Genomic DNA, 17,437 nt, shown 5'->3' with positions numbered 1-17,437 from the left:
TCACGCAAGTCTTTGTACATGAGGCCCCAGGACACTGTGAAATTGGCTCATTAACCCCACTGACACAACTAACTCTATGGTGCGATGTGGGGGTGCCACAACCCACATCGTCACAGTAACAGTAAACAAAACTAAAAGATCGTATTTGTTGACTTTGCTTGCAAACGGACGGCTTTACCCGTTCACTGAATAAAGTTTATGGAAATTTAGCACCACTTTCCCATCTCAAATATTGTTTTAATAATCCTAACTTGTTAGATTTAGGTAGGCCATCTCCTGCCAAGATGGTCCCGCTATGTTGGATAGCACGCATTTCAGGTTTGGGTGCAAATAAGAAAATGCCTCCATTCCACTATTTACACCCGGGTGCAAATAATCACTCCGTATCTTGAATGACGTGCCAGGCTTCTTCAAGCTCTTGCCAAAGCCGGTCGGAAGAAGAGTAAAAACATCCTTGCCACCAATAAATGTCTTCAAAACTATTCTCTGTTAATCTTTTAAAGAATGAATACTCGATAGATTCGACAAAACGGTTGAAATAGCAGAATCAATGTCAGCACTAGACTCCTCGCTGCGTGGCGCCATTGTTGTTTGAATCAAACACTCGCTTCGGCGCTCCTGATTGGTTTAGCATTTTTTGATCACTGGAACGAGTTTGGATTGCCCTCGAGTCCAGACCCTTGTGTGGAGCTCAGCGAAACCCCTCTGGTGGAGCATGGCGGAACTACAAGGGTCTGGCGAGAGTCAGGCTAAGGAAAAACATCATGGAGGAAACAGAAAAAGAATGATCACGTCAATCAATAATTAAGGCCTTCAAAATAATACTTCAAACTATCAATAAACAAACAAAAAGCAAAACTGGTCCCAGGCATTCTCCTAGGTCTATTCACAGGTACTCTCACTACCCCCACCTTAGACCGAATTCCCTTCAGCCATGTCCTACCAAGTACTTATCTGTGAAATGCCACAGGGTTGTTGTTATTTTTTGTATGTGTAGTACTATAAAATCATATGCAGATGTGTTGAAAATTTAAACGTGTAATTCAATATTATTTTTTTAAGACTGTGTTTCATGCGTCAGTGGTCCACCACGACTGCATTAATTTGCAACATTGAAAATTGTTTTATTGTTTAAAAAAGTGGAGGATATACATTTCCCTGACGCAGCTTGATCACTAAAGCCTAGAAATCTACACGCCTCTAGCGGAAGGCTATGCTCACTGAGCATTTGATCGCTAAGAAGGCTGTTAAGAGTGGGTCAGCTCGATCTTACGTTTCCTTCTTAGTGAAAGATCTTCTTAAGCTAAGAGCGACTCTGGGAAACCCGTTCTTCTTTCACAGTGTTCTTAAGAGCGCTCCAAAGAAGATTTTAGCGTTAAGAGCTTCTTAACGACTTTGGGAAACGCGGGCGATGTCTGTTAATTATGGCGTGTGAAGTTAATGCTAAAAGCTATAGTAGAATTATGTTAGGGGCTCATTAAACATCAAATGTAGCCTAACGAAGAACAATAAGTTCATTATGTGAACGTCCTTATCAACATTTGCCATTGAAACATTTCGTGTCATCTATGCAAAAAAGCATAATGTCGGACCTAGTGATTTTTAATCATGCAGTCATGTGTTGAGTACGCTGTCAAGGTCGTCTCTCTGTGCAGTTCATGGGGCTTCATTCCTCCATCCTCTCGTTCCTACGTTGTTTCCTTCACAAAATTAATTAGAAGGAGGGGCTATGAGGGGGGGAGGAACGAGGAAGGATCGATAAATCCATTAATAAGAGTCACCCCTAGTGTCCTGTTACAAGAACTGAACCAATAAAACTGACTTTAAACATCTGGTACAAGAAGCCCACATTTCTAATGGTGAAACATTATCCACTTTACTGGAGCTGGAGTGACGAGCCCACTCTCCTCAAATGGAGTAAGGACAGGACTTGCAGAAGACATCTCTCTTTTCAAATGGGGAATAGACGGGCCCAACAGAGGCATCATTCTCCAGTCTCCACCAATGGAGACCTGGGATCTGGCCCGGTCCTGGGGCCACCGCTTCCAAATTGCTGAGGTGATTAATAAAACAATACATAGAATAAATAATAAATATTTTTTTAAGGGGATATTCCACCACTTGGGGAACTATTCCGCCTCTCCTCGAGCCTTTCTGTGAGTCTGGCGATACAACTTTTAGCTCCAGCCTAGCATAGATGATTGAACTGGTTTAGACCATTAGCATCTCGCCTGCTAGCATCAAGCTTAAAAGTGGTACTTTTCCCATTTAAAACTGGTCTCTTCTCAAGTTAGAGAGTGGACAAATGGAAAATGAAATGTGGGGATATCACGCAGCACCTGAAAATAGTCCCCGTAGGCAACAAGCAGTAGTAGTGTGAAATATCATTGCGCCCATGGTAATGTACATTTGCAACGTTCCTTGATTATTACGCCAGAATGAGAGTGCCATTCCATTTCAAATTAGCCTAGACAATCGCCCCAATTTGCTGGTCCACTTCACATCAGAGAGCACAGTCTCCTATAATGGAGCTGTCCCTCAATCTCTCAGTGAGTAAAGGATTGCTCCTCTTGCATGTTGCAACCAGCAGAATGGGCATGCTCCACCTTTGGATCTAGAGATGAGCCATTAGATGCTGAAACTACTGAAAGCTCCTATCTGTTTAAGGGAGGGACTGTGGAAATGTTCTTATAGACACCATGTAGAAATCTTCCAAGAAAGTCTGGACTTTGGACAACAGTGTCCAGTGTCACCTACAATATATCTGATATAGGGTTTTATGCATCTTGGTTCTGTTTTGGGTGACACACACACACAAGGAGATGGAGATGGTTGTAATGATAACACTGGAAAGGCAAACCCTGATGCCCCCCGATGCCTGTCTCATTAATGTTGTGGTATGGTGCAGAACTTGTATGGAGATCTGAGAAGTAGACTTAGGACATAGTCTAACGTCTTGTGGAAAACATTGTTGCTCATGAGACATTTTAAAATGTAAACATTCCCCTGCAAACATTTATTCGTTTTGAATGACTGAACGCATCTCTGAAATCTACAAACATATTTATGTATCATTCAGATGACCAATCATGACCTGATTGAGATTCGATTATTCATAGGTTGAGATTCTTAGCCAGCATGCTGTTAGACCTACTTAACAGCACTTCTATCTAAGGAGACAGAAAGCAGTGCAATACAAACATCCCCCTCCATCTCGTCTGACCCAACAAATAAATAAATCCATATAATTACAAATGGTCTTTATCACCATAACAGTTCAATACAGTAAATCAAGCACAAATATGAGGTAAAATGTGTATTATTTGACCAATTTTAAAGATGTATTACACTGTATTCTTGAAATCCGCCTTGAGTCCACCCTTCAGCTGTGATCAGCATAATCCTTTTTCAGAGTTCATTTTCAAGTTTTGATCTGATTGGAGAAATGGGCCCTTCAGAGGATTCAGAGGAAATTCCATGCCTAGAGATGATCATTGGGGCTGCGTTTTTACCTCCTGAGCTGAGGCCAGGGCTGAAGTATGGGTAGAGAGTTTCATCAGTGAAAGAGACACCAGTGAAAGAGTAGATAAGACCCCCACTGTCCCCATCATAGAAGGACACAAGACCTTCCTCATAATCCACAAACACCCCTACTGTCTCAGGCCTGTTTTTCAGAGAGATTGGGACAGTAGTTATATCAAGTGCAGCATAACTGTCCTCATTCCGAAGCCATATTGTCCAATACCCGTTTGTTGGACCGAGTACAATCTTTCCCTTCCTGTTAATGGATCCTCGAACTACTCCTAGATCCCAGTTTGTCTTTCCTTTGACCTGCACTTCGTAGTAAAACCTCCCCGAGGTGAAGCCCTCCTTTCCCAGGACACTGATACAGTAGTCAAACCTCTTTGGGTGATTAGAGAGGTTTTGTTGACTGTGTATGTGTCCATGCCGTAGTTGTTTACCATCAGAAGAAATGAGAAGGCTTGGATGGGCTGTGTCAGGATCTAGGGTAACGTCCACTAGAAAACCCAAAACATTTATGTAAATGTGGGGGACAAAACACAAATTGAAAAAATATTTTTTGTTTTCGTGTAACAATAATAACAGTACCTGCATATTGTCGGAAATTCCTCATTTCTGTAAGAAAACACGTTCAAAGGTTAGTGTGAAATATGAAATGTATATCTCACAACTTTGGGTGAATGAACAGTATGCACAAAAGTTTTAGCCAGGTTTGAAACAATGTTATAAAGTGAAGATGCTTTATAACATGACCTGAGTTTATATCATAAACACTCATTTCTATAACCTGACTTTCACCAGATCCTGTAGTTCGCTGTCTGCTTCACACAAGGATCTGGGACTTCTCGATAGGAGATGTATTTACGAAGGCGGGTCTTGTGTGGAGCTCAGCGAAACGCCTCTGGTGGAGCATGGCGTAACTACAAGGGTCTGGCGAGAGTCAGGCTATCATTTCTATTCACCAATATCGCATAATGTCACAAAAATGGCGGTTTATTTCCTGGTTTTGAAACAGATAGCATTTGAATATCTAATGAACCATACCCCAGACCACTGTTTTCTAGCAGACTATGGTCCGAATCCAGGTCCGCACCCGGGTTCGGTAGGCTATGTTCACACAATCAAAAATCACAGAACCATTGGTCCAAACGAACTAGGGTCCAGACCAAACGATCTAGAGTGAACACACCCTTCATTTTCTCCAGTGCTGTATACACTACTACAAAAAATAAATGAATAATCTAATCTAAATACAGACACATTAATCCGGATGAAAAAAAAAACAGCCAAATGCCTAAAAAACCCTTTCTCAGTAGGATTTAATTTTGCAAGGAAGCTGAAGAAAAAAAAAACATCCATGTCACTGAACAAGTACATCAGAGCTTAGATACATTATACAGGACATACATGTAGAACCAAACTGAACATTCTCAGACCTAAGAGTAGACCTAGGGCTACGTACTTTTCTCTGGTGCAGTTTCCTTCTCAAACACCCTCCCCAGTTTGGTTGTGTTGATTTCCAACATGTTTTTCTGTAAGACTGATACTTTTTTCGACAGATTATCCAGTTTTCTGTCCAAATTAGTCTGCATAGTCTGCATTAGTCTTACAACCATCTGCATATTCCCCTCCAAAGACTCCCTCAGCTTCTGGCTATTTTCCACTTCCTGTTTCTGGATGACCGTTCTCTGGTCAGAGGGTTCCGCCAGCTTGAATGGGGCAGTGTCCTGGAACATGTATGCTGCATATCCTACAGTCACGGCGAGAATGCAAAGCAGCAAGAGTGTCCTCCCCGCAATGAGTCCAGTGGTTGTGCTGTGAGGCTCACTGACCGGCTGTTCGCAGATCTGTACCACGTTATCCAGACCTGACCTTCGGAGACGATGAATCAGCTTCGACAGGAAGACGTTAACGCTGAGCCTAGGTCTGCTGGGGAAGACCTCTTCACAGTTTGGACACTGTTCCTGCTGACGGCCATCCCAGTAGTCAGAGATGCAACTCAGGCAGAAGGTGTGTCCACAGGGGATGCAGACTGGGTTGGTGAGCATATGCTGGCATATGGAGCACTGGAGCTGTTCTTCTGATAAAATGCAGGTGTGGGAAACCATGCTTTGGATGACATGTAAAACAACATAATCAAAAGACTTGACCAAGACAACCTGATTATAGCATTAAATGAAATCAAAAGTCTTTACATAGCATATTATCATTGTTCAGTTCTGTAAACGCAAGATGGAATTGCTGATTGATTGATTGATTGATTCAAGGTCCTGGCCCATGTTGTTGGATGAAATGCAGTGGAAACCAGCGCACATATCTGACTGATTACTATAATAAGGTTAAGGGAAACCGTTTTCTGTTATATCAGGGCAGAGTGAAGTGCAGAGCAAGATTATGGATTTTGATCTAGATAAATACAACAACTAATGTATGGTATGTATAGGCCTACATGTATGCTTTCTCTGTATGCTGTATCTGTACATGATGTCCTACAATAGACTTTACAAAAGCCTCAGGGTCCAATGTTGGGTGTGTACAGTGGTACTGTGAGCAAATCCTGCACCCATTCAATCATCTGTCATGTCACTAGGCTTGTTGATGACGTGATCTGAAACAATCCAGTCTTGCCCCAGGTTGGCTCAGACAGGGGCAACCTGCTCTGTCAAAGCATTCTGCACATTCCAACACTCACTCTGACGCTGTAGTCTTACAGGCTTTTCTTGTCAGTAAGTGCCTCTAAACATCACAGGTAGACATTTTAAACACTTGTTTTAGTACTAATAGCGTACATAGTGTAAATTGTACATTTAATGTCAAATTGATGATATTAGGAACTTCGCACATGTAGTTAAGAGGGTATGATGCTGACTAAACTAACCAAATGTGTCCAAACAATGATCTGATTAGTCAAATAGACGGCATAGAAGAGCAATACTGAATTCTATACTGTTACATTATAGTTCATGACACACACACACACACACACACACACACACACACACACAGTTCATATTAAAGTCCAGGTGTAGTCCACAGAAACCCCTGCTAGATATTGTCAATATTGATAGTTTGGATTTTCAGGAAACAGTACTATTTTGTATCCAAAGTTCTGTGTTCTGTTCTGTGTTCTGTTTTACCTTACCTTATACAAATATATATTAATGGAAAAAAGACCAAGATTGTTCAACTCACCTTAACAGCTGTTACCCCTATGGAACTGGTTGTGGTTAAATGGCCTTGCAGTTGTTCCAAGAGTGGAGGAATGTACTGACATCACCTGTTCATGATGACATCACCAGCCTGTCTGCCTGCCCCCAAAATGTTTCAGTGGGTGTGTGACAGCAGTGATGGCAGTGCTCATGAAGCACTCTTTAGTGTTTCATGGTTGGCCACGTTAAGGGTAGCCTGACGACGTAGGCAGGGCTAAACTTCGGTCTGGCATCCAGGCTACGTTAAGGGTATGATTTTAATTTTTTTTTTTTTTTTTTTTTTTTTTAAATCAGAGGGGGATGTTTTTGAAAGACGTTATAATGATCGCTGCCTTAGTGACATCACACTCCATGACAACCAAAAGGTGTGTGGGTGGGTGGGTGTGTTTGTATGACAGGGATGTTAACTTTCACAAGGAAATATGTTTTGGGTGACACACAGACACACACACACCAGGGATGGAAATTAACTTTTTTGTCCACCTGCCACTGTGGCAGGTTGATTTTAAAATCTACCAGCCACTCAACATTTTTACCAGCCAATATATATTCAACCGTTCCATACATTATACTGCCAAGTAGAGATGTAACGGTATGAAAATTTAACCCCACGGTTATAGTGACGAAAATTATCACGGTTTTCGGTATTATCGCGGTATTGTGCTCAATAAGAAAGGCTTGGTGACCCCAAGATGATAGCTTTGTCTGTAACTCTCCAACAGTGGTTCTTATGGATTGTTTTGCCTATCATACCATCCTCCATACTGTATGTGTGGGCAAGATGACCATGGGTCTTTGTCCAAGCATGTTTGTCACATTTCCAGATGATTAGATCCTTTTAAGGCACGTTTAGACTTGCTGTAGACAACGCGTTCGTGTACGCATCATGGCTGCCTCGCGTATTTTGCGGTTGTTTGGTGCGTCGGTCGTGCACGTCGTCGCAAGCGAACACGACGCGTCCGGGAGATGCAATACTGACAAGAAAGTAGGGGGCGATCATTGCCAAAACAAAGTGACTGCAAGATGCATTATTGACATCAAAGCTGGGGGCAATCATGAGAGTAAACAATGGCACATGGCCACATCCACATCTGATATTAGGCTACTAGTCTCCCCCTGGTGAAGACCTCCAGTAAGGTGTGTAATGCTGCAGCGAGTCTGTACACAGGACACAGCAGGTCGCACACGGGCGCATACGCTTACGCTTGGTCTAACTGCAAGTATAATCCCAGCCTTAATCATCATTTGAATTGTTAATGCATTCCAATAGAAAACCTAGTTTCCATACTGTAGACATTCTCTTACTTATAAATGTCAACACATGTTGAAAAATGACTAGGATTTAGCCTCTGAGTGACTTCATTTTCATACCATAGTGAAAAAGAATGTCATGAACTACTCTTGAGAGTTCACAGACACTCTGATTTACTTAAATAAGTTGCACTTAGGAAAATGCTTCTGTTAATTTTTGTACATAAGATTTTTTAGGGGTGCCAATAATTGTGAGCAATGTGTTCTTTATAAAAATATTTATTTCTTCATGAGATTTTCATTTTTCTCAGAATAAATTTGCTTCCCTTCCAGGGTGGATTTTGCCTCATTGTTTTCATTGTGGGAGTACAAAAGATAATCAAAAGATTATTTTTTATACCTATTTTTAGTCAACTTTACCAAGTGTGCCAATAATTCTGGAGGTTACTGTATGACCACCGCTTCGCTAGCATGGCAGTCACAATAAATATGTGGGGTTTTTTTTGTTTTTTTAAAACAACTGTAATGATATCAACACCACCATCAATTTCTTATAATGGAGTGTTCAATACAGTGGAGATCTTGGAAACCTTAAAGGGATATTCCGCCATTTTTGGAAATACGCTCATTTTCCAACTCCCCTCGAGCAAAACAATCGATATTTACCTTGTTCCCGTTCATCCAGCCATTCTGTGAGTCTGGCGATACAACTTTTAGCTTCAGCCTAGCATAGATCACTGAATTGGATTAGACCATTAGCTTCTCGCCTGCTAGCTTCATGTTTAAAAGTGACTAAGATTTCTGATAATTTTCCCATTTAAAACGTGTCTCCTCTCAAGTTAGAAAGTGCAATAAGACCAACTGAAAATGAAACCTTCCGTTTTTCTAGGCTGATTTGACATGGAACTACACTCTCATCTGGCGTAATAATCAAGGCAACTTGCAAACGTACCATAGGCGCAGTGATATCGTACGCAGCATCTGAAAATAGTCCCCATAGACATCAAGCAGTAGTAGTGCCAGTAGCTGCAAGTTGCCTTGATTATTACGCCAGATGAGAATGTAGTTCCATGTCAAATCAGCCTAGAAAAACGGCAGGGTTCATTTTCAGTTGGTCTTATTGCACTTTCTAACTTGAGAGGACACACGTTTTAAATGGGAAAGTTACCAGAAATATTAGTCACTTTTAAACATGAAGCTAGCAGGCGAGAAGCTAATGGTCTAATCCGATTCAATGATCTATGCTAGGCTGAAGCTAAAAGTTGTATCGCCAGACTCACAGAATGGCTGGATGAACGGGAACAAGGTAAATATCGATTGTTTTGCTCGAGGGAAGGTGGAAAATGAGCGTATTTCCACAAATGGCGGAATATCCCTTTAAGGACATATAGGCTAAAGCAAATATTGTGCACATGTTCTGTGACATCCAATTGTTTTTGTTTGTCTATGTTTTCACAAGCACAAATGTGTTTTGATAATTAAGACATTTACTTGAATGCTTCACAAGTAGCCACTAGAGGACAGCAAAGGGCAGTTGGAAAATACACTACAATATGATGACAGGCACCAGCACCACCCTGGTCATAAATGTCAGCTTGAAGGATTGCATATACAGCGCCCTCCATAATTATTGGCACCCCTGGTTAAGATGTGTTAAAAGCCTTAAAATAAAAGTTTTTATTGTAGAAGCATACTCTCACACTGAAAATTGTAGAAAAATGTAACCTTCAACTCACATGAATTTTAAGGTGGGAAAAAAATCCCTGACTGAGAAATAATTATTCTTCATAAAATCACCTGTTCCACAATTATTGGCACCCCTAACAATTCCTAGGAAATAAATTTAATTAAAGTATTTCTGTCATTTCTACAGTAGTTTACCAAGTCAATCAGAGTAGGCTATGTAGGAACATTTAAATAGTAATTCTTAACATCCTGTTTCCCTGGGCTATAAATGTGACGTGACACAGAGGCCATTTCTCTTCAACATGGGAAAGACAAAGGAACACACTGTTCAAGTAAGGCAGATGTGTGTCGACCTTCACAAATAAGGCAATGGCTACAAGAAAATAGCCACTCGCACACCTGCCCATATCTATGGTCAGAGGAATCGTTAAGAAGTTTAAAACAACTGGAACAGTGGTAAACAAGCCTGGAAGAGGACGCAAGATTATTTTGCCACCACGCACAGTGAGGAGGATGGTAAGAGAAATAAAAAAAATCTCCAAAACTCACTGTTACAGAATTGCATCAAATGGTTGCATCTTGGGGTCACAAAGTCTCCAAAACAACCATCAGGCGCTATCTACATGGCAACAAGTTGTTTGAGAGGCATGCACGGAAAAAACCTTTCTCACTCAAAATCATGAGCACAAATGTCTGGAGCGGTACTGGGCCTTCAACTGGGACCGTGTGCTTTGGTCAGATGAGACAAAGTTTGAGCTTTTTGGCAACAAACACTTTAAGTGGGTCTGGCGTAACAAAAAGATGAGTATGCAGAACAGAACCTCATGCCCACTGTGAAGTATGGGGGAGGATCGGTGATGCTGTGGGCCTGTTTCTCTTCCAAAGGGCCTGGGAACCTTGTTAGGGTGCATGGCATCATGAATGCTTTGAAATACCAGGACATTTTTAATCAAAATCTGGTGGCCTCTGCCCGAAAGCTGAAGATGGGTCGTCACTGGGTCTTTCAGCAAGATAATGATCCTAAACATATGGCCAAGTCTACACAGAAATGGTTCACCAGACACTGTATCAAGCACCTACCATGGCCATCTCAGTTCCCAGACCTCAACCCCATTGAAAACCTGTGGGGTGAGCTGAAGAGGAGAGTGCAGAGGAGAGGACCCAGGTCGCAGGATGATTTTGAGATTTTGTGCAAAGAGTAATGGTCGAAGATCCCTCTTTCTGTTTTCTCTAATTTTGTGAAACATTATAAGAGAAGATTAGGTGCTGTTTTATTAGCAAAAGGGGGTTGTACAAAGCATTAACATCAGGGGTGCCAATAATTGTGGCACACATGATTTGATGTAAAATAATTATTTCTTAATGTGGGATTTTTTTCCTTCTAAATAAATGCACTTGTATTAAAGGTTGGATTTTACGCTTCTTTTCATTGTGGTCCTATATTATTTGGAAAAAAAATGAATTCATTAGAAGCTAAAGAACACATCTTAACCAGGGGTGGCAATAATTATGGAGGGCTCTGTAGCTGAGTTCTGATATATCTATCCATCTGACTGAATAGAGCATAATAACTGCAGTCTCTGTTACAGTGGGCCTATACACTTAGAATTAAGTCATCTGAAAAGTTGAAAGCAATTGTATTTGTTATAATAGCACATACTTGTGCATATTGAACATATTGTGTTTGTCTGGTACATCAGCCTGAACTCTTTCGTAAATCAAAATGTTGAACAACTTGTTTACACGTGGATAACTATTTACAATAACATTGGAGGGTTTATCATGTTTCTGAAGACAAGCAATGTTTGACTTCAGCATTGATGTGTCTCTAAACAACTAGGTCACAGACCAGTTTGACATCCTTGATAAAAACAAACCACAAGGAACACACGCTGGAACAAGGGCTATTTAGGGTCATATGGCTGTTGTCAAGGCAATTAAGATATTACATATTTGCCATGAAACCTTTTTGCCATCCAGCCTTAAGGGTTATGTATTCCATGACTCATACTGTTAGTGGGGCAGTGAAACTCAAGTTTTCATAACAATTGATACTTTTATGATACATTTGGCAGAGAATTTATACTCATAAAGGTGTATCTAAAATAAATGAATAAATAAAGAAGCCCCATTGTCTTAGGCAGAGAATAAGTCACAGGAAACTTTTACCCCCAATATTTTGAGATAAAATGTTTGATTTCCATTGCATGGACTGCAATCATCAAGATTAGAATAATCAAGAATAACTAAAAAAAAAGGCTTTATGTGTATTAAATCTAGATTGTATTGAATTAAATAACAGGAAAAGTCGGCTTTTCAAAAGAAGCAAACAAGCGATTTACATGAAAAACTCAATGAGAAATAAGTGAGAGTCATTAAATATTAGAGAAAATGTATCTAACACTGCAGATTATTATACTGATTAAACAGGTGAAGGTGCCGAAGTATGATTCGGCTTGCTCCAGCACAAATTAAGCCCTGAATATAGGACTAATTATTGAGTATGGAGGAAGGTGAGACATGTTTCAACTCATGTTAACTAGGTGTAGACTTTTTTAGAGAATACATTAGTTAGTTGAATGACCTTTCCCTTAATGCTAGGATTAAATGTATTAGCCATATACTTTGTTCACCAACATACAATATAGCAATATGTTTTGTGCATGGTATGGCATGGATGTGTGTGTGTGTGTGTGTGTGTGTGTGTGTGTGTGTGTGTGTGTGTGTGGCTGTGTGAGTTTTTCTAGTCACCATAACTGTGTGATGTTCATTTTCACGTTTAATTAAACTTGAGGGTCCGGCGTGTCTGAATTCCCCTTCCTTGTAGTTTCCTCTCATACCGTTCCACAGTGAGGGGAATTCCTCCTCATGTGAATTAACAAATCTGTTTCCTCATTGGCAGCATACTTGATATGAGTACAAGTATACTCTAAGTACAAGTTTGTTGTATACAGGAACTTTGTGCATGTGATGAACAAACTGTGGTGCAGTTCTTCTGGACACCACTGAAGTACAGTACTGCCCTGTACTACATGTATGTCTGATTTGGTTTGCTTCACAGATCACCAGGGTGTTACAGCTTGATTGCTATGCTAATGACAAGTAGTTACAATCTTCGATCACATTTGTGTTCAAAATATACCTACCTATGGGAAGAATCGAAGGTGTTTGGTTGGCAAGAACCATTGGTACTACAAAGTATGTTTTATTTAGACACTTTTTTTTTTGCTGATATTCACTGTTTATTTTTGGTCCAGTATACTTTTTAAGAAAGAGACAGCATGCAGAGTATTTTTTGTCTAGTTTATATTGTTATGAAGTGGAAGATACCAGTAATGCAGCTGTATGCCGAGTTCAAATAATAATAATAAAAAAACTCACAAAACAAAGATTAAAAACCAAACCCATTCTTTAAAAAAGCATAAATCAATCTACCACATGTCTTACTAAAACTCTTCATCAACCAAGCAAGCTAAAATATCCACTAAAACACAATATATAATAATTATATTAAATCATGATGGCATTGCAGAGCACAAACGAAAGATCAATGGCTGCTTAGTCTGAATTTTACCCTCCTTTCATTATTTCTAGCTACAGGCAAAAATACCAAAGCTTGTCTAGTGGGGCAGTAAATTAAATTAAATTAATTCAAATTTCCATCAGATATCCTTGGTCAGTCAAACAATTCTACATGTCTATTAAGAGTTTCGGACTATTAAACTGGTGCAAAGTACACAACTCTGATTTTTCCTTTGCCGGATTCATTTTCCTCCCTCATTTTTGTTGGTTTCGATGCCTTTACATTCACATTACATGGACAGCATTGTCCAGATGACCATACTCAGCCACTTACACTGAGTCAGAGCAGCTCTTCATGTTGTTTTGACCCTCTAGATTGTTCTTAATCATTACTGACACTGGCCAATAGTGTTGAAGCAGCGGAGAGATAACATTCAGACTAAACTCAGAGTGAACTAAAAGAGAAAGAGTGGGATATACAGAGAGATGCGAGTATTGGGAGGACCACAAAAGTGCATCAGGTGTCTTTGCTCTGGGAACTCTAGGCTGCCAATCTGGGTTTACAATAGAATTTAAAATGGAGGCAGGGAAAAGGGTGAGGAAAGGGTTGAGAGATGAAGGTGGAAGGGGAGTGGGGGAGTGGAGGAGTGGAGGGGGTTAAATTTCCCTTTGGCTTTCTCCGTAGACACTTTCATCGCTGTACGCAATGTAGAGGAAGAAGTCCTCCTCGTGGTGCTCCTGAGAGAGGGATGGAAAGACAAAGAAAGTGAAACCAACAGTTAATACCTACACCTAGCATTGTTACATATTAAACCTTCATCAAGCTTTTGAAACAATAACAGTCAAGACCACTTTTTTCAAAAGCTGAAATGAGCAGAAATTGAGAACACCAAAGGAGACGAGACGGTAAAACAGAAGAAATGCAAAGTAATGCATGTGCATCTCTTCAGTCAGCTGCTAAGGTGACAGTGGAGAGACAGACTGGACAAAGTGGCAGTACCTGATACAGCAGCCCCATGGTTGCTGAGGTGGGGGGAATGACGTTGTTTACGAAGAAGAAAAGGGCATCCTCAGCTCTCAGGTGAATTCTTTTCCGGATGAGGAAGTAGAACTGGCCCACTGCGGAGACAGAGAGAGAACAGAGAGAGAAAAATCACTGTAAATACAGCAGTCAAATCTAATCAAATTCACATTTAGACGTTTTACATGTATTCATTTAGCTTTAGCAGATGCTTCAAATCCAAATCTAACCAAAGGGACTTACAGAAGGACAATAACATTCAAGCTACGGTACAGAGGAAACCTTAGCTAGGAATTACTATTGCATCAAGGGAGCAGGCATATTTGGACAGGAAATGTTCTATCTCTTCCTGTTTGTTTCTCAAGGAGCTCAGTTCAAATATTAGTCAAGTGATAAAAAGGGCTGTTCACACCAGCAACGGTCACTATAACAATAGCTATAACAATACAACAGTCCACACTGACCAACCATAAGGAACGTCTCTCTTTGTGTTTGTGAATGGGATGGCTAAAATCTGATTGGATTCTAATTGGCTGTCGGCTTTTTATTATTCTCAAAATTGCTCTGAAAACAATCGTTCTTCATGTTGATATAGGTATAGTTTACATGTGGATATTGTCATTCATATTAGCAAGGACGATATTTTTATTGTTTTTGCTGTTATTGTTATAGTTGCTGTTATTGGTGTGAACGACCCCTGCAACATTGGGACTTACCGTTCGAGTAAGAGAAGTGAGAAACAGGAAACTCAATTTAAATTGTGTTTCTTACCTTGTAACATCCACATTGTTTTGCTGAACTTATACTGTTTCACTAGTTTGTAAACAAATCCATGTGCTTTATCGTTACTTTTTTCCACAGTTAAAAAGAAATTGCATGCACACTTTCTCGAGCAGATAATATTGGCATATTGTGGAAGTGGTTGAGAAACTCACCTGTGAGGTCAGAGGGGACAAGGTACTTTTTCTTGTCCAAATCTCCTATTCTGGCCTTGGGAGCCTTTTCCACAATGACCTGCCATTTAAAACAGTCAATGGTAAAAATCAGTAAACATGGCTTTGAACAACCATAATCACACCATTATTTCAATGTGTAATATTACTAGTACTGTGACACTTAATGTCATGAAGGAATTTACAATTGGAATATCCCTTAATAAGCAAAATCATTCGTACAGTGATTCAGAGAAGCTGTTTTAAAGAGTAAAGCACACCCACATTCTTCTAAAGATGAGTTCATGTGTGAAGAAAAAGAGGAAGAGATTTCTAAGTAATTTCAGTACAAGCTGTGTCCTTTAGATAAAGGGTAATGTCACCAGGAAGCAGAACCGTTTCCAAGCCCAATTGTTTCTGCTGCATATTATAGTGACTAGTATGGTCTTGGTTAATTTAGTGCTAGATAGCCCCAGTGAAATGCTCCCAAAGGCTGTTCTGTTGGTCATGTTTTTCCCCACAAAGGTTGCTTTGTTAATTATTTTGTTTTTGATGGTAAATAAGCTTGGTTGCTGATTGGCCACGGTGGGATATCTCCTACCTATTACACTAAGAATTTAACACCTCTCCTGTGTATTTCTTCAATTGTACAACTAAATGTGGGTCAGGCAAGAGCTCACTTGCGATGACCGTGTTCTATTAAATTTGTCCTCACTAATGTAAAAACTAGGGGGTTGAAATCAGCTCCCCTTTCTTGGCCTTGGTGACCTAGTAAACACATTATGCTCGCTAGAAGGGGGGGAAGGGCTGACATGAAACCAAGCCTAAGCAAAATAACTAAAAACAAAAGACACTACTCTAATACTGGTAGAGACGTTAGTAACAACAAAGTGATATTTTAAAACATCAACATCAGAAACGAAAAATCAGCTTAAGGTTTTAGGTGTTCAAGCATTACAAGTGTTCCATTGTTTACATGATCTACAGTATTATGTCGGCAGGGCACATCACATCAATATAAAAAGACAATGATAATGTGCGACAAGGGCTTGCAAAGGACACATCTGATATCAATTGGGAATAAAACGCGACAAAAACCGTGGTAAATCGACGTAAACAAGTCCACAGTTCTATTTTTGGCTAGCCAGCGTTACACTATTCCTTGACGGCTATTTAGTTTCAAAATATGAGGCAATCATGCAAACTGATGCCTGCGTAAAGGAATAGGACAATATGCCATTCAAAGAAAAAATACGGTTTAATTGAAGAGGACTGGACTGACAATTATGTCTAAATAAAGACCACAATTCGCAGATATTCGACAGACCAAGCTGTTCCATTGATGTTTGTTTTGTGTGCTGGCCTGGAAGCTCACCTTGGCTTCTTCTGTTAATGTATGTGAATATGTTAAGATAGATCAAGATGTGGAATCTATTAATATTAACAGTAAGCATTTCATTAATGTAATGTTTACAGCTGGTAAGAGTGTAATATTCCTGAACATTACGTAAAACAAATTCAAACACAGTCAAGTTGACTTCTAAGGGTCATTTTTGTGATGCTAGCTAACGTTAGCCAGCTATCATAAACCATAGATCCCATAACGTTAAGGATTTATTTAAACATCAACATAACATGAACAATTCCATGTGCTATGGGAACCGTCATATAGATGGTTTGGCGTATCAAAATTGTGTTTGTTTACACATAATAAGAAAATAAGCATTAGGAAGTGCTTGTTTACGTCCTCCGTTTCCTAACGATTGGCTAACCAAAAAGATGGCTAGTAGCTAGCTGGTTTGAAGAACGGCAAATAGCTTCTTTTGAGCTAAGGTTAGCGACCATAGCTTCTACTTACGGGAACCCTGTCAGGATACTTCTTTCTGATTTTCTCTCCCTCTGACCGTCTCTTCTCAAATGGATGCTCTTCTTTGTACTGAAACTTCATTGCTACAGATGTTCTTTATCTGAAATATCCCCCCAAAAATGTCCAAGTGTCTTCGAGCAGAGAACAGGTACCGTTAGGCAACCTGCGATTCCAACTACCTTACTTTGCTAGTAGCTAGCTGTTTCGATGTGTTTTCTTGGTGCGTCTATGGCGGATGAATACAATAACAAACTACGTAAACTGCGCAAGCCTCTATTCCCAAAAATCACATACGTTGACTTCAGTGCCAGTCGTTTTACATTCAGAGCTTATTAGACATTATCTGGTACATTCCAGTATTCTAAGTGTCTATGTCCATATATAACAGCTTTAATCCCTTCTTATTTAAATGAACTGAAATCTGTGG

The 17,437-nt window shown here is 40.0% G+C and overlaps 2 protein-coding genes across 2 annotated transcripts; both read right to left on the bottom strand.

Annotated features, from left to right (window-relative positions):
• Positions 1-3,071: 3,071 nt before the first annotated feature.
• Positions 3,072-6,818, bottom strand: LOC134059850 (nuclear factor 7, brain-like). Its single transcript, XM_062516376.1, has 4 exons — positions 6,715-6,818; positions 4,985-5,631; positions 4,111-4,137; positions 3,072-4,019 (listed from the first exon to the last, which is right to left on the bottom strand). Exons 2-4 carry the CDS (start codon positions 5,628-5,630, stop codon positions 3,409-3,411), a joined length of 1,284 nt encoding a protein of 427 aa, XP_062372360.1. The 5' UTR covers position 5,631; positions 6,715-6,818; the 3' UTR covers positions 3,072-3,408.
• A 6,139-nt stretch (positions 6,819-12,957) lies between these two features.
• LOC134059692 (gamma-aminobutyric acid receptor-associated protein) lies at positions 12,958-17,231 on the bottom strand. Its single transcript, XM_062516148.1, has 4 exons — positions 17,002-17,231; positions 15,147-15,225; positions 14,191-14,309; positions 12,958-13,928 (listed from the first exon to the last, which is right to left on the bottom strand). The coding sequence occupies exons 1-4, from the start codon at positions 17,089-17,091 to the stop codon at positions 13,848-13,850; spliced, it is 369 nt and encodes a 122-aa protein (XP_062372132.1). The 5' UTR covers positions 17,092-17,231; the 3' UTR covers positions 12,958-13,847.
• Positions 17,232-17,437: the final 206 nt, after the last annotated feature.

Source organism: Sardina pilchardus, chromosome 16 (assembly GCF_963854185.1).
Source record: "Sardina pilchardus chromosome 16, fSarPil1.1, whole genome shotgun sequence".
Taxonomy (NCBI): Eukaryota; Metazoa; Chordata; class Actinopteri; order Clupeiformes; family Clupeidae; genus Sardina; species Sardina pilchardus.
Note: the sequence above shows the minus strand (reverse complement) of the source record. Positions and strands in the feature narration are given on the sequence as shown.